At 41.0% G+C, this 19,004-nt stretch overlaps 2 protein-coding genes across 4 annotated transcripts in view; one reads left to right on the forward strand and one right to left on the reverse strand.

Annotated features, from left to right (window-relative positions):
• Positions 1-16,680, forward strand: POLR2B (RNA polymerase II subunit B). 2 transcript variants are annotated; one of them, XM_053939925.1, is made up of 25 exons: positions 1-103; positions 309-381; positions 1,214-1,364; positions 2,475-2,587; positions 2,860-3,079; positions 3,999-4,157; positions 5,134-5,298; positions 5,801-5,997; positions 6,717-6,836; positions 7,189-7,375; positions 8,073-8,216; positions 8,462-8,601; positions 8,728-8,839; positions 9,314-9,468; positions 9,718-9,916; positions 10,027-10,195; positions 10,677-10,773; positions 12,186-12,280; positions 12,539-12,789; positions 12,876-12,965; positions 13,233-13,340; positions 13,798-13,911; positions 13,997-14,157; positions 15,351-15,546; positions 16,428-16,680. In XM_053939925.1, the coding sequence occupies exons 1-25, from the start codon at positions 85-87 to the stop codon at positions 16,515-16,517; spliced, it is 3,525 nt and encodes a 1,174-aa protein (XP_053795900.1). In that variant the 5' UTR covers positions 1-84; the 3' UTR covers positions 16,518-16,680. The 2 variants fall into 2 exon arrangements, with proteins under 2 accessions (XP_053795900.1, XP_053795901.1); XM_053939926.1 differs by lacking the exons at positions 1-103; positions 1,214-1,364 and having other exon boundaries at positions 304-381.
• Positions 16,626-19,004, reverse strand: part of IGFBP7 (insulin like growth factor binding protein 7) — a 15,431-nt gene continuing 13,052 nt past the window's right edge. The window contains exons 3-5 of one of the 2 annotated variants that reach the window (XM_053939938.1): positions 18,766-18,882; positions 18,280-18,406; positions 16,626-16,861 (exon numbers count right to left, since the gene is read on the reverse strand). In XM_053939938.1, coding sequence (XP_053795913.1) covers positions 16,842-16,861; positions 18,280-18,406; positions 18,766-18,882 — 264 coding nt within the window. In that variant the 3' untranslated portion in view covers positions 16,626-16,841. Of the gene's footprint in view, positions 16,862-18,275; positions 18,407-18,765; positions 18,883-19,004 lie in introns of both variants that reach the window. The other variant, XM_053939939.1, reaches the window with a different exon arrangement.

The raw sequence follows: 19,004 nt of genomic DNA on the forward strand, positions 1-19,004 counted from the left end.
TCCGCCGTTCGCCCGCGCTACTCTGCGGTCCCTCTCGCCCCTCTCGGCCCTCGCTCGGCCGCCGCGGCTCCTCCCGCCGCCACCATGTACGACGCGGACGAAGGTGATGGGTTTTCCTTTTCTTTCTCCTCGCCTTTTCCTCCCGCACGTCCCTCCTAGGGATGGTGCTTGGCGCGCCGGGGCCCGCGGGAGCCGGGAGATGGGGGGGATGCGGTGGCCTCTCCCGGCGTACCGGAAGGCCCCTGAGCCAGGCGAGGGGGGACACGGCGGTGGTCGGAGCCTAACTCACACGTTGTGCTTCCCCGCAGATATGCAATATGATGAAGACGATGATGAAATCACGCCCGACTTGTGGCAAGAAGCCTGCTGGATTGTTATTAGGTGACCTGCTAAAACTCGTTGGTTTTATCGCTTCAAAACCTGTGCTCTCGGTTTGCAGGTGACATTCAGCTTGCTCCCGGGAACACGTCTGGGAGCTGCGGGTTTGATTACACTAAACTGTGTGTTGCAGCACGTTCAGAGCAGGAGGGCTTTTAGCAGAAACAAAGGGCTGTCGGCTGGGATAAGAAGTTCTGCTGACCTCTAGCACGCTTTTTTCAGTGAAGAAAGGGGTGGTTGTGGTTCCATATCAAACACGTGGTTTTACCCACTAATCTCACTGCTGTTGCTGGCATTAGGAAATCAGTACTTGGGTATTTTCACCATTTTGGTGTTTTTTTTCTAGCAAAATGTGAGCGTCCAGGACCTGTGTGGCTGGAACAGAGGGGATCCAAGCTAAAAGTTCTGAGTACTATTACTTAGACTTGGGGGCGTCCTCCTAGTTTACTGCAGCTAGGAAAATTAGTTGAAGCAAAGTAATTTACAAGTATTATTGAAAACTTGAGCTGGAGCCACTTTCAGTGAGGTTTGTCATCACATTTCTCTTCCAATTTAAGGGAAATTTGAGGCACTCACTGTGCATGCAGTTGTGGCTTAGCCAAGAGGTGGCAGCAAGTCTGTCACTCCAACATGTCTGTGTCTTCAGGCAGGGAGGGAAGTATTAAACATTTGTGAGGAGCATCTGTGTTTGAATGCCTTACGTTAAGTAAACGTGTTTGATTTTGTACTATATTTCATGGCTTGTGGAGTTTTGGTAATAAATATATCTTAAGTTTGTTTGTGTGTGAAGTACATTAATTAAATTAAGATTTCTTATTAACCTGCTTTTTTTTAGCTCCTATTTTGATGAAAAGGGTTTAGTCAGGCAGCAGTTGGATTCCTTTGATGAGTTTATTCAGATGTCTGTGCAGAGAATTGTTGAAGATGCTCCACCAATTGATTTACAAGCTGAAGCCCAGCATGCCTCAGGAGAAGTAGAAGAGCCAGTAAGTGGAGAACCTTGGCAGAGATTATGTGTTTTTACAATTCAAAGTCATTTTATATCAGTTTTATTCAACTCCTGTCGTGCTGTTTGAGTTGAGAAGTGACCTAGAACAAGTGGCTGCTGCAGGTCATATTGTCAGTTCCTCTGCAAAACTGCATGGACAGATTTAGTAAGAGCAGGTCAGGTAGCCAAGAGCAAGCTGTGTTTTGGTGAGATTTTGGTTTTTCAGCAGCTTTACCATGGCAAGGCTTATGGCTGAAAACTTCTCTCTTAGCTTTGACTCAGGTTAGGTCCAGGTTTTCAAAGGGTGCTGTTGTTCATGTTCTTCCCTTGGCACCATGTTCTGAAGAGGACAGATTGTCTCTATTCTGCACCCCATGATGAGTGTGCTCCTCTACAATGAGTGTGCACCTTCTGCAGTGGCTCTGGTGCTTTCACCTGTGTCCTTTGTGTAGTCTGATCCCTGTTCCATAAGTGCAGATGGTGATGAGCCATTGCCTTGATGTCAGTCACTACCCTGATGTTTCCCTCTAGGAAGCATTTAAAGGAACTCTAGGACACCAGAGCATTGAATTTGTTACATGGTTTTCCTGTTCCTTTGCTTTTTTTTTTTTTTTGCAGGCAAGCAAATATCCTGTAGAGAATAACTGAGATACCTTTTGGTTTCTTTGATAGGCAACAGTTCATAAACATTTAGCTCACTAATGCTTAATATTTCCTCTGTTATTCTCTGTATATTATGGCAGAATTCTCTACTTGTGCAGTTTTGCAGCTGATGTTTGTGCTGCGTGTTCAAATCACAGGCTTCTTTTTGTCCAAAAGCTATTATTTTACTTTCTCAAATCACAGAAGTTAGTGTCTTATTCTCATTTATTATTTGCAAGTTTTTAGGAATAGGTTTAGAGGTGAGAAAAAGAAAACTTGCTTTTCCCTCAGAGTCACTTGCAGGCAATCTTTCACCACATTTGAAGATGCTGGACTAATTTAAGGAAACTGTGTGTATTGGGAAAAACTTGATTTTTTTGTTTTTGTCTCCCTCTGCTTCTCAGTCTCAAATTTTGAAGGCATGATGTTTCTTCCATTACAAGTAAATATATTCTTGTTTTTCCAGCCCCGGTATCTGTTGAAGTTTGAACAAATCTATCTCTCCAAACCTACACATTGGGAAAGAGATGGAGCACCCTCACCTATGATGCCAAATGAAGCCAGACTGAGAAATCTTACGTAAGAGCCAACTTTGTGGTGGATAAACACAAGGAAGAACTGCCTCTGCCTTATTAATTAATAACCTTTTGTAATATACTAGTGCCTTGAAAATTTAATTATTGCTGCTTTATTTAAACTTCCATGTCTAGTTGTTAAATGCAGATGGTGATTGGTGATTTGGTAATAATGCTTAATACACCGGTGAGAGCTTGAATAACTGCCTTCATTAGTCAGGGTTGTACAGAAAGGTAGTAACTGACAGGTGACGCAGTGGTGTTTTTATTCTGTAGGTATTCTGCCCCCTTGTATGTGGATATAACTAAAACAGTTATTAAAGAAGGGGAGGACCAATTGCAGACCCAGCACCAGAAAACCTTTATAGGAAAAATTCCTATCATGTTGCGTTCCACATACTGTTTGCTGAATGGCTTAACTGACCGTGATCTTTGTGAGCTGAATGAGTGCCCACTTGATCCTGGTGGCTACTTCATCATTAATGGATCAGAAAAGGTAAGGGATATACCTTGCACAGCCATCTTTACAGACACTGGAAGTTCTGTTACTTGTTCCCGTATGTTTTGCCAGGAGCATAAACACTCTTATTCCAGTGTACCAGAGATACTGTGGGAGCTCCTGATCTTGCAGAAAGATGGGCTTTTTAGTCATCTGTTCAGGCTTTCTCAAGCCACCTTTTCTTCTTTGAGGCACATTTCCCATCTTCAGTTCTTCCCTTCTTCAGTTTTGTCAACTGCTTTGCATTTTGTGAACTGTTTGCCAGTAAGTGCTTTAGATATTTTTATTTCCATTTTCAGTATTGCAGAGCAGCATGCATTCTGAAATGAGGCAGTTCCTTACTCTGAGTGTCCTTCAGCTTGTTCACAGCTATATAGATGCATTTTGTTTTAAGAAAAGGTTCTTGCCTCCATTGCTGTGGAAGCGGCTTCAGAAAATCATATCTACACCCTGTTAGTGCCTCACCAGTGAAACTGACAGTTTTTACTAACTCATAACCTGGGGAAACACAGCAACATAATCAGAAATTTTTATTTCTTCTTGGGGGAAAACAAATTCTGGTTTTGATTGTTGAGCTGGCATTTAAATTTGCCCGTGTAGTGCTTTGGCCTTGGAAAAACAGAGAGTGAAATGCTTTCTTTATCAATGTGTGAAATGTCTCGGCACAGCCAGTATGTGTGGTAAGTAATAAAAGACAACAGTGTTCCCTGAGTCTCTTGTTTGGGCTATTCCATCTTAACTAGCTTATATTTTGTTTAAATCTGTATTTTTAAAATAGAGATTTTGGCCAATTGACTTCATGCTGTGCAGTACTCTTAAAGTTGAGGCACCTGAAGGAATAGTAGAAACACTGTGAGTGTTGCTTTCAGTGTTCTCTTTTGTCAGTTATTTATTGGTGCTCCTGTTTCTCACACAGGTTCTGATTGCTCAGGAGAAAATGGCTACAAACACAGTGTATGTGTTTGCAAAGAAAGATTCAAAATATGCCTACACAGGAGAGTGTAGATCTTGTCTGGAAAATTCATCTCGACCAACAAGTACTATATGGGTCAGCATGCTGGCCAGAGGTGGACAGGTATGGCTAGGCAGCAGTAACCCCAGAGATTGATTTAGGAGTTTTGTTACTGTCCTGTCTCTTTGTGTCATTTGCTTTTGGGATTTTGAGAAGATTTTTTTTCTGATGCTAAGTTGTAAAGAAGATAAATGAAAATTTGTTGGTTATAAATTATGCCTGTCTCTATGATTAATAATTTGAGGATTGAAATGAAGACTCAATTTGTGGCAGATTTTAGGGCAAGGCTAAAAATAATTTTTAAATTACTATACATGAATTTTTAGGAAATTCAGATAAGCTGTGTCCTGTTTTTACGTGAAGGATAAATAGAAGAGCAGGGACCCGCTCTTTGCTGATGGCCAAGCTAGTGTTGAGATGTGTTTTGCAGACCACATATTAATTCATATTTATCATCTAATTGTGCCATCTGTGAGGGACAGTAAGTGCTACTTCTAAAGCAAAAGGTGTCTGTACTCATTTAGTATTGCACTGATGTTTTGAAATTTTCCAAGAGCAACTTAAATAGAGGCTTTACAGTATTCTCACTCCTGATGTCTGAGGCACTCCTGATTTCCTCTGCATCCCACAGCATTTCCTTCTGGAGAAGGAGAGCAGCTACTTGAATAATCACTTGCACATTGGGTTGGAAAAGCTGAGTTAAGCCTGACAGAAGGAACACTGAAGGTGGATAGGATTCCTCTTTGCACTGAAGGAGAGAAATTATGCATATGGGTGAACAAGTAGTATTTATATTCCTTTGTATCAGCAAAACCTTACAAGTTTTCACCGGCTTCTAAAGCTTGAAATGTTTTTAAAATAAAAAGTCATTGCTGGAGTAAGGTTGCAGAGTAGCTCCTTAGTTGGCCTGCTGAGAAGCCGTGTTTTCCTGTGGTGCTTGAATAAATATGTTTGTGTTGTATCATCCAAATCCAGAGAGAGACTTTTACTTAAAGGCAGGATGATTTAAGCCTAACCCTGCTCTCCCCCATCTTTGCAGGGTGCAAAGAAGAGTGCCATCGGTCAGCGCATTGTAGCAACTCTGCCGTATATCAAACAAGAGGTGCCCATCATCATTGTCTTCCGTGCACTCGGCTTTGTGTCTGACAGGGACATTCTAGAGCACATCATATATGATTTTGAAGACCCAGAAATGATGGAAATGGTAATATATATTAAATTATTTCCTGTTCTCATGTTTGTGGTGTGTCAGTGCAGGTAGTCATCACTTGAATCGTTGTTCATTTTCCAGTTGTAATTTATTTATTATTTTTATGGGTTCTGTATTAGAAATGTTGAAAGTTCTCTGCCTGAATCTATTCTAATGAGTACATTAAGGGAACAGAGCACAGTGGAAATTTTTAAGAGTTATTATGTATTTGGAGAGTTAGGGTTTTCTCCTGCTGTTGTTGACTTTAACTGTAAAATCTTGATTATACCTGAAATAGCATCAGACCTAGAATGAACTTGAATGAGAAATATTTTCTGAAGTTTAAACTATTTTTTGTGTTCTTCTACATGCTTCATTGCTGTCTTCTAATGCCAGAAAGACCTGGATCAATAATTAGCAGATCCTGAAAAGAATCATTAACAAACTACTGTGTAGTTTCCTTCAGCCCCAACAGGCACTGGTTGCTACAGGATTTTGCTGTATTTTTTTGCGTTAGGTCAAACCATCTCTGGATGAAGCATTTGTCATTCAAGAGCAAAATGTTGCCCTAAACTTCATTGGCTCAAGAGGTGCCAAGCCAGGTGTCACTAAAGAAAAGAGAATCAAGTATGCCAAAGAAGTCTTACAGAAAGAAATGCTCCCACATGTTGGTGTCAGTGACTTCTGTGAAACCAAAAAGGCCTATTTTCTAGGGTATGTCAGAACTGTCCCACAGCTGCAAATGGATATTTTTTACTCATATATATGATTGGAAGAATGCCTTGAAAGGAAGTTTGTTTTAACCTCAGTCTTCTGGATACTCTGTGATAAACCTTGGGGCACTGGTATGTTTTTCAGGCTGAGAAAATGCAAATTTTGATAAACATGGAAAAAAATAAAGGAACAAAATGAGCCTCAAACACATTTTGGATCTTAAGTTAATATGATGATAGTGCTAAATGACTTTTTGATAACCAGTTGCGTGGATAACATCTAGAAATTAATAACTAAGATTTAGATAAGTATTGATAAGCTGACTGTAATGTAAATCACTCTTTAAAACTAGTAGCACATTGTCTTGATCACTGCTTACTGATATGCAGATGAACCTTAGCATCAGAGAGCTGTGATTTTGTCCCTGATTGCATGGTCTTAAACAGAGCCTGTATTACAGTACACGGCAGATACTTAGCAAAAGAGGCATGACCATCATGATGTAAATATTTTCTTCTCTCTGTCCTTAGCCAGAACTTTCTGCGGGTCATCCACCTCTAAGGATGTCCTGAAGAAGTTTCTTTTAGGGCAGTGGTATCCTAAAGATCTAGAATGGACAGCCTTTAGGAAAGAATTCACTGACTTATCTATGAAAACATGTACTCTTTGTTGTGAATGTCTGCTGTCAGTTTAAAACATAAACTGTCTTATTTGCTTAGGTATATGGTTCATAGACTGTTGCTGGCAGCACTGGGAAGAAGAGAGCTGGATGACAGAGATCATTATGGCAACAAAAGACTGGATCTTGCTGGGCCACTCTTGGCTTTCCTATTCAGAGGGTAACTATCACATACACGTTTTCTTTCATGGTAGAGGCATTGCCAACTCTGTGCTTCTAAGTCAGACTAATTCTATTGTGTCAGTCAGTCTTGGGCAACACAGCTTCTATCTAATCGACTTCTTTGTGGAGTGGTTGAGTTTCCTATAACACTAGATAGCCAGCATTGACTTGTTTTGAAGCATATTTTGTGCATGTTTACAGACAGTTGCATTTACTTTATCCCCCTCTGCCTCCTCACCCTGGTTACAAATTGCTTCTTTTCAGGAGGCCAGTGACATTTTTTCAAATAGCCCCAAGTAGGCTGAATTGCACATGCACTGTTTAATCAGATTTCTTGGTGTCTTCTACAGAATGTTCAAGAATTTGCTGAAGGAAGTGAGAATATATGCACAAAAGTTCATTGACAGAGGGAAAGATTTCAACTTGGAGTTGGCAATTAAAACAAGAATTATTTCAGACGGTTTGAAATATTCATTGGCAACTGGAAACTGGGGTGACCAGAAGAAAGCTCATCAGGCCAGAGCAGGAGTATCTCAGGTACAATAAGAGCTTTGTCAGGTTTACAGTTTTTATGGTAAAACTGTTCTCATGGAAGAGTTTAACATTGCTTAGCAGCCATGCGTGTTGTATGTTAAACAGATATATTCTTAAAAGGAAATTTCCTTAGGTCACACAGATGAAGATCCAAACAGTTGGATCTTCATGGGTCTGTGGTTTAGGTCATGTTTTTTTTTGGTCATGGTTTGTTTGCTTTGGCTATTGCATTCACTGCTAAACAGTTGTTGTAAATCTTGTACAGATTTTTTTGTTAGATCTTGTGTAAATTCCTAGTCCCAGGTAATCATCCAGGAGGATGGATTTCTTTTCTTTAGCTACTTCCAGTGCTTCACAGGCAGTTAAAAAAACTTGAGTGACACTTAATAATATAAAAGTTATGTATTCCATGGCAAATGATGAGGAGCACTGACTTTATTAGCCCAGGGTCTTGATGTGGTAAAAGCAAGCTCTGGGAACTTCTGCACTAAAACACTAGTTAGGAGCTTGAGATTCTAGGGGTAATGTGAGATTAGTGGAGGTGAACTAAAAAGTGCAGATAACAAAAATCAAAGGTGTTTTAGTTCTTTTTAAGTACATCATTTCTAGAGGGCGTTGATCCTTTGTGCTACGGTGTCATGATGCCTACCAGTAACACACTTAAGAAGCTTTGACTGACTGAACTCCTTCCAATGTGCAGGTGTTGAATCGCCTGACTTTTGCATCCACACTTTCCCACCTGAGACGCCTGAATTCTCCAATTGGGAGAGATGGAAAACTGGCCAAGCCCCGGCAGCTGCACAACACCCTGTGGGGAATGGTTTGCCCTGCTGAGACCCCTGAGGTAATGAAAGCAGGATTTGTGTACTAACTGCCTTTCCCTCACGGACATTTTGTAGCCTTGGCACTTGTGATGATCCCTTGCACTTTTTTTAATACTGCTGACGCAAATATTTAGCTTTATAGCTAACTGGGTGGTTGGAAGCATATTTTGCATCCACTTCCTTGAGGAGTTAAGTTTAAATTCTTTAATCTTCTTGGGGGAATGTCTTGATTTGAAAATGCAGGTTAACTTTGTGTTTCTGCTAGGGTCATGCAGTAGGACTTGTGAAGAACTTAGCCCTGATGGCTTACATTTCTGTGGGGTCTCAGCCATCCCCAATTCTGGAATTCTTGGAAGAGTGGAGTATGGAAAACCTGGAAGAAATATCCCCAGCAGCAATAGCTGAGTATGTGCAAATAAAACTCTTTAAACAGACTTAAACTTTGTCCTGCACAACACTTCAAGGGTTTGAGGGTTATTTGCTGGGGTGGGCTATTTTTAATTATTATTTGTTTGTATTTCCCCTTTCTAGTGCTACCAAGATATTTGTTAATGGCTGCTGGGTAGGAATACACAAAGATCCGGAGCAGCTGATGAATACTCTAAGGAAGCTTCGTCGTCAGATGGACATCATTGTGTCAGAGGTATAAATCTTTAGATCTAGAGTTTGGGTGTCCTTTTAGACAAGAGAGGATAATGCCTTGATAATACTTTGCAAGTTTCAAGTAGCATTATTTGCAAGTCTCTTTCTGAATATACTTCCTGTTGGGTTTGGTTTATGGTTTTTTTTTGGGGAGGCTTTTGTATTTGGTGCATTTGATTTTTTTTTTAATTATTATTATTTTATGCTTCATTGGGTATGATTTGTTGCTTGATTGTGGGGTTGTTTTTTTTAGGGGGGGTTGTTTGTTTTTAAAGAGGATCCAGTTGAAAGACAAAACACTTGAAAATAATCTTATGAAACGTTCCTGTTTGTAGGAGTGTTACTCTTTGTTCTGTGTTTCTGATAGTGCCTGGAAAGTCTTTGCTTTAGGGAATTTGGCTATCCTGTTTTGTGTTCTGTAGTTTTGATTCCAAGCTGAGACTTAGTATTCATGAGGTGGTGCTGTCTTGCCCAGGTCTCAATGATCAGAGATATTCGTGAGCGAGAAATCCGTATCTACACTGATGCAGGCAGAATTTGTCGGCCCCTTTTAATTGTGGAGAAACAGAAGTTGCTGCTGAAGAAAAGGCACATTGACCAACTGAAGGAACGAGAGTATAACAATTACAGGTGAGATACATTACTGAAATTCAACTGAAGGTGTTATTTTCCATCTTGGAAGGTACATGTTTTCTTAGGTTGGAGAGAGGAATGTTTATTGCTTTGTGCAGCACAAAGATGCTTTCTCTGCCTGGTAGTTTAATCAGTTTTTTTAATCACACTGAGGCAGTGGTAGTAATTATAAGCCAGAGAAGTCCTTGTTCCTGTCACTGCTGAAGAGACCCATTTTAGGTGTTAATTGAGTTATTGATTGTTCAGTTGGCAGGATCTTGTGGCCAGTGGTGTAGTAGAGTACATTGACACCCTGGAAGAAGAGACTGTGATGCTGGCAATGACTCCAGATGACTTGCAAGAGAAAGGTGTGGCATATTGTTCAACATACACACACTGTGAGATTCACCCATCCATGATCCTGGGAGTGTGTGCATCTATTATCCCTTTCCCTGATCACAACCAGGTCAGTGCACCTCTGCTGACATACTGCTTTTAAAGCTGATAGAAAACCCACAGGTGTGTGTGTAAGGAGCTTTATGTACATAATTATTGGTCTTCCCTTTGTCTGTCTAGTCTCCCAGGAACACGTACCAGTCTGCTATGGGTAAACAGGCTATGGGAGTCTACATCACCAACTTCCATGTCCGTATGGATACGCTGGCCCACGTGCTGTATTATCCCCAGAAGCCTCTGGTAACAACACGCTCCATGGAATACTTGAGGTTCAGAGAGTTGCCAGCAGGTATGTTGTCAGTTCATGTTCATGGAACAAAAACACTACTCTTCTGTTTTGTTTCGAACATGTCACAAATGGTGTGTGTAGAGTACCTGAACACTTAGCAAATGTGTGCAATTTAAGGAAATAAGTATAGGTTAAGTGTTAGATTGTAGCTGGACACCTAGACTGCAAAAAAATTGTTGGTAGTGTTGCAACTGGGACTACTTTACCCAAAAAAGCCTACTACCCTGCTAAAATCTCTCTGAAAAAACTGCATTTTCTATATTGATGTTTGATAGGTTTTTCACAAGGGGTCACTCTTGACTCTTTTCTACCCAGAGTTGCATTTGCTGATACTGCATGTTTTTGTGTGTGGGATGTAGAGATTTTATCTGAGGAAGGGCAGAACAGCTTCACTGTGGAGAGTACAGCCTACTTTGAGTTAAAATAGTGTCTGTCTGGGCATGTGTGCATTCTTTCAAAATATTTTCTCTGCATATTGTAGGTATCAACTCGATTGTAGCCATTGCATCATACACAGGCTATAACCAGGAAGATTCTGTCATTATGAACCGTTCTGCTGTTGACAGAGGCTTTTTCAGGTAAGACTCTGTAAATTTTTTAACTGCTTGGAATTAAAAAAAAAAACTATATTGAGTTGTCTAGAGGCTCAAGAAAAATTCTTTTCATGCTGGAAGATGCTGTTCTCCAAATCTTTCCAACTTGAGAAGCATTTTAATTTTTTTTTAATGGGGATGGAGGGAGAAACACAATGAAAACAGTGATTGTGTATCTTAGAAAAACACCATGAAACCTCAGCGCCCACTTTGTCTTCTTAATCTTCCATTTTGATCTTCATTCTGTTTAGGGTCCTTTGTATCACAGTTTAATGAAAAAACATTTGGAGTCTTTCCTGGTGTATTTTCATATAAGTCTTGCCAGTTATTAGAACAATGTTGCAGCATTTTAGCATAGTCTTGTCTTTATTAGTGAGACATTTACTACCAGTTCGGATTGGAATGTTCCTCTCCTTAGAAGGAACTGCTGTTGCACAGCTGGTGGCTGATGTGACTTCATGCATTATAGTATCTGAAAGCACTTTGGTGTGCTGGCAACTGAGGCAGCAAACAAAAACCCTTAAAGCACCAGAAAAAAAGTATATGAATTGGAAGCTTTTCACTGCAGCTCATTTGTACTGAGTGTGGCACTCCAAGGTAGCAGTGGAAGCCTAAAAAAGTTGGCAAAATTGCGTGCAGGAGGAAGGTAATAAGAGAATGATGTGCTGAAGATGTGAATTATCATTAGGAGTAATAACTGCTGTCGGAGAAGTGCCGCGGGAGACAAGACTCATGATATCATGATCATCAAGTCTCACTTTATTGCAACAAATTACAAAGTTTATATATACTTGTTAATTAGTTCATGCATATTGCAAAAGCCAAGCTCATGATTGGTTGCTGTGTGATTTGGCATCTGTCTTGTTCGGTTGCTCTTGCTGTTCTTGTGATTGATACTTTTTGGTTCTTCTCTATCTATTTCTACATACCAAGCAGTTTTTAGCATTCTGATTCTTGCAAACTCTGATTTCTACCTATCCTGATTTCTATACCCAGGGTCATGCTGACCGTTCCCTCATACTTTGACTAATTTTACAGTTTCATGTCCCTTGCTGTTTAACCATTCTTCTGCCAAGCTCCCTACATAACTGCTTCTGTGGTGTCAAGCATATACAAAAGTCTTTGCAGTTCATAAAAATTAGCATATAATCTTAGGTACTTTGGCAAAAGTGATGGTCACTGCAAAGTGACCATCATAATGCCCTCTGAAACTTTTCTGTGTGGTGGGTTGTTTTTTTGTTTTCCCCTCCTCAGTGAAGGTCAGATTAACAGGAAATCAGAGGAGAGGTTATTTGGATTTGGTTGTCATTAGTAACAGTAGCCATAATATGTGAAAATGAGATAGGGGGGAAAATGATGCTGGCTTCACTGGAGAAGACTTCATAACTTTGTTTCAGGTCTGTGTTCTATCGCTCATACAAAGAGCAAGAGTCTAAGAAAGGGTATGACCAAGAGGAAGTTTTTGAAAAGCCTACACGTGAAACTTGCCAAGGTAAGATAAAGGAGTGTTTTTAAATTAAGGTTTTGTGGACAAGGTAGTATTGAACTGATTCAGTCTTCATTCTGGCATACATTAATACAGACATTTCTATATTTCACAGAAATTACTGTATCAGTTGAGATATTTAGATTAGATGTTATAGCAGTTGTCTGAAGCTGCAAGCAGATGTGTTGAATTACTGCAGAACATCGAGTCAGTATGTTGAAAAATTTGGGAGTCTATTTTTTTTGGTTCCTTCTTCCCCACAAGGTATGAGACATGCAATCTATGACAAACTTGATGATGATGGTTTGATAGCCCCTGGGGTACGTGTGTCTGGGGATGATGTCATCATTGGCAAAACAGTCACACTGCCAGAAAATGAAGATGAGCTGGAAAGCACCAACAGACGCTTCACCAAGAGAGACTGCAGCACCTTCCTGCGGACCAGTGAGACTGGGATTGTAGATCAGGTCATGGTAACCCTGAACCAGGAAGGGTACAAATTCTGCAAGATTAGGGTGAGCACTGATGTTTGTGCTTTCTGCTTTAATGATCTTTGGTCTGTATTTAAGTCACCAATTGCATGTTTTCCTGTGGCTTACAGGTACGTTCTGTAAGAATTCCACAAATTGGAGATAAATTCGCTAGCAGACATGGTCAGAAAGGAACCTGTGGGATCCAGTACAGGCAAGAGGTAGTAATTTATTTTTTTCTTCTTTCGGAGATTTTACCTGTGATGATCTTAGCATTGGAACTCTCTTAAGTGAATTGTCTGTGGAATATCTACTCAGGTGCAATATTGACTTAAATGTAGCTAAAATATTTTTAGAAGGAGACACAGCTACTTTTTACATATTTCAATGCCTTTTAAATTTTTTAAAAGACTTAATTTGGATCCAGGCACATACTTTTCCTATACATGATTTCTAGGAGGAATTGATTGTGTGTTTCCCTGTTCTAGGATATGCCCTTCACGTGTGAAGGCATCACACCTGATATCATTATTAACCCCCATGCCATCCCTTCCCGCATGACCATTGGTCACTTGATTGAGTGTCTTCAGGGCAAGGTAAGAACAGTGTTCTATACTGCATGTCTCAGAATATGAATTGAAATTTGGTGGGGATTGTTGTTTGCTTTGAGCTTTTCTTTTTTCCTGAAGATAAACACTATCTAGTAGGTGTTAATTCACTTAAAAATGATTGTTCTCCAGTTATTTGATAGCAAAAGGAGGTTTCTTAGGGAAGATGTACAGTCCTGTAAATTTTATCCAGAAGGTCAGGTCCTACCTACAGTGTGCTTTTGTTCCAGACATTTTCCCCTGACCTAGAATAAGGAGAGGCAAAATTGTTTATAGTGTGTATTTTTTGAAATATGTGGCAGATAAACACAGCGAGATAGGATACTACCATTGGCATGGAATCTCAAATTCCAGTATTAAGAGTTACAACTGTTTGAAAAATCTAAATATGGTCTAACCAGTCCTTCAGAAACCTGACAGACTTTTCCAAATCTCTTCTCTGTAGGTGTCTGCAAACAAGGGAGAAATTGGTGATGCTACACCTTTTAATGATGCTGTCAACGTACAAAAGATTTCCAACCTTTTATCAGATTATGGCTATCATCTAAGAGGAAATGAGGTATAAACAAAGTATCAATCCACTGTAATTTTTTTGATATACCTGTGATGGGTAGTAAGGCTTATGATTGCATTGACTTCTTCAGGTCCTCTACAATGGCTTCACTGGTCGAAAAATCACATCCCAGATCTTCATTGGCCCTACCTATTACCAGCGCTTGAAGCACATGGTGGATGACAAAATCCATTCTCGTGCACGAGGGCCAATCCAGATCCTTAACAGACAGCCCATGGAAGGCAGATCTCGGTAAGGATCCCTCCTAGTTTTTTTATGGTCTCTTGGTTTCCTGTCCAGTTTTTAGCCCTGAACAAGTAGTTAGTTCAGCTTTGCAGCTTAATTAGCTCGCCCCAAATAGCCACCCATTTTTTCATGTTATTGGCTTAAGATCTTGTATTGAGTGCAGGTGCCAAGGTTTTGGTAGAGGAGATACTGCTGGGGTGACGTCTCTGAGAAAGGACCAGGGCTTGCCCCATGCTGGACACAGCCACTTACAGCTGGCCCTGGCAGCCCCAGTGCTGGCCAGAGCTGAGCCCAGCAGTGGTGCTGGTAGCACCTCCGTGAGAATATATTTAAGAAAGGGTAAAAAATGCTGTGCAGCAACTGTGAGAGAGGAGTGAGGAAATGCAACAGGAATTGCCCTGCAGCCTGTGGAAAGCCCATACTGGAGCAGGCTCCTGGTAGGAGATATGATCTGTGGGGGACCCCTGCTGCTGCAGTCTGTTCCTGAAGGATTCTATCCCATGGGAAGGGCCCATGCTGGAACAGTTTGTGAAGGACTGTCCCATGGAAGGGGCCATATGCTGGAGCAGGAAAAAATTGTGAGGAGAAGGGAACAGCCAAGAGCAGCTATGATGCACTGACTGCAATCCCCATTCTCCCAGTCATCACAGGGAGGAGAGGAAGAGTTAGTAATGAACAAGTGAAGTAAACCTGGGAAGAAGATTGGGGAGGTGACCTTTTTAGTTTTGTCTTTGTTTCTCATCATCCTACTCCATTTTTAATGGGTGATAATCTCATTTTCCCCATGCTGAGTCTGTTTTGTCTGTCATAGTAATTGATAAGCAATCTCCCTGGTTTTATCTCCACTCATGAGCTTTTCCATCTTACTTTCTCCCCATGTCCTGTTTACATGGTGGGGACCAGAGAGCTGTTTGGTGGGTATCTAGCAGACAGCCAAGGTTAAACCCACCGCAGATAAGCAGAGGATGACTTAATTGTACACTTCATTTTGCTGTGTGGTTGTGCTGTGGCTGTCAGACACCAGCTGTAGAAATCCTCATCAGCAGTTATTAATTACTGTTTTCACAGTTTTAGTCTGTGGTGTTAGAGGAAAATTAACGCACCGTTTTCCTCCTGCCTTGCAATACTTGTTCCACCAACAAGAACTGATGATTTTACCAGTGAACTCAAAAGTTGAGGGGTTTTTCTCTTCCTTTTAGTGATGGTGGCCTTCGCTTTGGAGAAATGGAACGAGATTGCCAGATTGCTCATGGAGCAGCCCAGTTCTTGAGAGAAAGATTGTTTGAAGCTTCAGACCCATACCAGGTCCATGTGTGTAACCTCTGTGGAATCATGGCAATTGCAAACACGAGGACTCACACCTACGAATGCCGTGGATGCCGTAATAAAACTCAGGTGCGTGTAGTTTTCATCAGCCATTGTTTCTCCTTGTGGGCAGGAGGAAATGCCACTTGAGTGAAGCAGGAGGATAGGGAAGTAAATATTTAAAGAAGCACCAGAACAATTGCTATTCTAGTTTCATAACTGTTTTAAGTGTTTATAGTGTTGTAGTCAATTTGGATGCTTCCTTATTAATTTTACAGTGTTGGCTTGTCACTTAGCAGGAAATGCTGCTCAAGTGTTGTACAGTGCAGAGTTTTCAGAGACTTTAAATGCTCAAGAACTTATTTTTAGAAGTAAAACTCAGAATCACAGGAATTTCGAGGCATCGCCCTTGTGACTGTTCCGTGAAGATATTTATGCTTGCAGAGCTGGGTCCCCACGGGAGGTCTTTTGTGCTGCACTTTGGTGGGTTTTTTTTAATTTAATAAAAGCTCTGCAGTGCATGCTTGGTTACAGAAGTATGTCAAGGGACAGCAGTAACAGAGATAAAAATAGCCTTGAACAGGCTTGTTTTTGTGCCAAGGACTGACTGCTGCAACTCTGAACAATGGCACTGGGGTTACAGAGTGATGTGTACTGGAAACCTTACCTGCATTTATGCACCTCAGGCACACTCTACTATGCACATGTTCTGTTAAATGGTTCTTGTTTAGGATCAGATCCCTTGGCTGCATTTTTACTTTAAAAATGTGTTCTGGAAAGCTGCTGTGTAGCCCCTACAGTCTCAGCTTCCTTCTTGCTTTGGTACTGTCTGTGAGTAATTCTCGTTAAATGCTTTCATGCATAACTTCAGATTTGCTTTTAAGCCAAAAACTCAACGTTATTTGTGTAGAGGATGTGGAAGTTGATGCTTTATGAGTTTTTATCACAAGACTTTTGAAATCTCTTTCCAGATATCTTTGGTTCGAATGCCCTACGCCTGCAAACTCCTCTTCCAGGAACTGATGTCTATGAGTATTGCACCTCGTATGATGAGTGTTTAGCCTTAAAAGGGCTTTTTTTTTTTTTTTAATTATGAGACTCAAGTGCTCAGGTTTTGTTTCATTTTGTACACGTTACATTCAAAATTACAGTTTTACTCATCTGCTGTGTGCTGTTCAAAAGTATGTTTATTTCCTGTAAATAGAATTAAAATTTGTAATCGAGTTTGTGAATCTATTTGTGTATCTGTGAAAGAAGTGTGCAAGCAAATCGGGACTCAAAGAAAAAGGGAATTAAGAGGGACTGATTAGTCAGCTAGAAAAAGCCAGAGCTTGCAGCTTTCCAAAATACTAAATTAAAACTGTGCATAAGTGAAAGTCCTCACATCACAGCTCTGCACCATCATCTGTGGAAAAATAAAAATATGTTACACTCTGTCCTGTTCCAAAGGGGAATATTGCAACTTCGGCAATAGTTTTGGGATCTCTTGGCTGAGGATGAGATCTGACCCCTCGTTCCTTCCTGCCTTCTTTCCTTCCCTCCCTGCTGCAGGGGGGTGATAACAGACATGTTTTTCTGTGCTGAGATCACCTGGACATGGTACACAGACTCTCACGGTGGTGCTATGATGTCTGACAGTTTGTTCCATTAATTTTATCAATTTCTTTTAAAGTGGCAGTCTACATTTACTTATCATTTAGCTCCAGATGCCTCAGAGCTTTCCTACAGTTGAAAAGAACCAGCTGTAGCATGTGCTGGGCGTGTGCAAGAAACAAACTGTTCTGGGGTATAATAAGCTTGCTGTTCATGGCACAACTCAGTAAAACTCAATTTCATTCACATCCATAAATAAGATGTTTGAAAAGGGATTAGAGACTACCTTAAAATCATTAGCAAAGTTCCTGAGCATGATATTTGGATTCATTGTAAGCTCTCATTTCAGTGCCAGGTGCTGCTAATGTTCTTCTAAGGGAAGTATTTTAGCTCTTCACAGATATAAGGACACAAAAAGTCAAGACTATATAGTTTGGATAAAGCTAGCAGGGATTAAAATTAAGGATTACGTCCAATAGGGGACTTGGGCAGCACAGTATTCTCTAGCCAGGTGCTTTATTCCCTGTCCCTCTGCCTCTAGCAGGGTTAGTTACTGTTTTGGCTCTCCAGATTTATTCCTAAGCATATCATGTGGCTGTGGTACTGAGCCATCCTCTGCAGATGGGATGAGGGTGGCTGGTTTGCCACCAGCTTTGCACACAGCCTAGCAAAGAGGACATGCTGTGGCAAGTCTCCTGAGGTTTCACATCCCAGCATGCAGAGAAACGTGGCAGGAACTGAAACATCTGCTGTGCCAATACTGCTCTCAGGAGAGAGGAGCAGGGTTGAAAGCATCCAGACAACACTGAAAGGATGATACAAATGTAGGACTGGAAACACATTGGAAGTTGCTCTATAAAAAAACCCCAGAAGGTGTTTCCAGTTAATTTGGTATTTCCAGTACTTTACAGTATGTGGGAGGTTATTGAACAATCCCTTGAGAACTCCAGTAGCTAAGATTTGCTGGAATGTTCTGTCAAATGTAAAAAACTGCATGTTAAACTGGTATTTCTAGTGCAGGGGGGAGGGTTTGTTGTTTGTTTTGGTGTTTTGTTTGGGGTTTTTTTCTGTTTGTTTTTTGTTGTTTTTTTTGTGGGATTTTTTGTGGGGTTTTTTTGGGTTGTTTTTTTTTTTTTTTTGAAAGCATTAAACAGAGGTAGTCCTTTTATATCAAATAACAATAAACTGTTAAGGGAGAGAGCTTCTGAGTGTTCAGCTACACTTACCAACCTTTGGTCAGGGCTATTTCATGCAGAGTTTCCACAATGTGGATTTTTGCAGAAGCTGTTGCCTCTCCTTTGGCATTTGATGCATGGCACTCATATTCCCCAGCATCCTCTTTGCTCAGAGGAGATATCTAAGGGAAGAAACACATCCCGCTCCCCCAGTGAGCATCTCATGCTAGTAGAGGTGATTCTGTTTTCAGGTATCTTACAGAACTTCCTTGTGTCAAACCCTGTCCTCCCCACTATTCTCCCTCTGATTTTGCAAGTGGTATGCACACTGCAAAACGCTGCATGCTAGACAGAGGAAGGGTGCATGTGCCAGATAAGACTGGAACCAGCAGCCACCCTTATCCTTCATCTCTAACTCACACAGGCTGTTTTCCTCTAAATGCCCTGTCTGTTGCCATTTGTCTACTGTTCTTTGTCCATGGGCAGTTTGCAAACTGCACTCTGCTGCCTGTGCAGCTCTGTGCACACACAGAGTACTTACCAGCACCCAGCCAGTCACTTCGTGTTTCTCAGGGCCCCCACGGGTCTGGATAGCCAAGTTCTCCCGGTCCCCAGGCAGAAGCTCCATCCTCTGGACACCATACTGTCCTCGAATTATCTAGACAGAGGGACAGGAACGGGTAAGAACTTAGGGGCTAACTTATGCTGGAACTGCATGCTGAGCATACCTGCACACAGATCAACATTAGATACACATGAATGTGTTTTGTGCAGCAGCAG

This window comes from Vidua chalybeata, chromosome 4 (genome assembly GCF_026979565.1).
Source record: "Vidua chalybeata isolate OUT-0048 chromosome 4, bVidCha1 merged haplotype, whole genome shotgun sequence".
Taxonomy (NCBI): domain Eukaryota; kingdom Metazoa; phylum Chordata; class Aves; order Passeriformes; family Viduidae; genus Vidua; species Vidua chalybeata.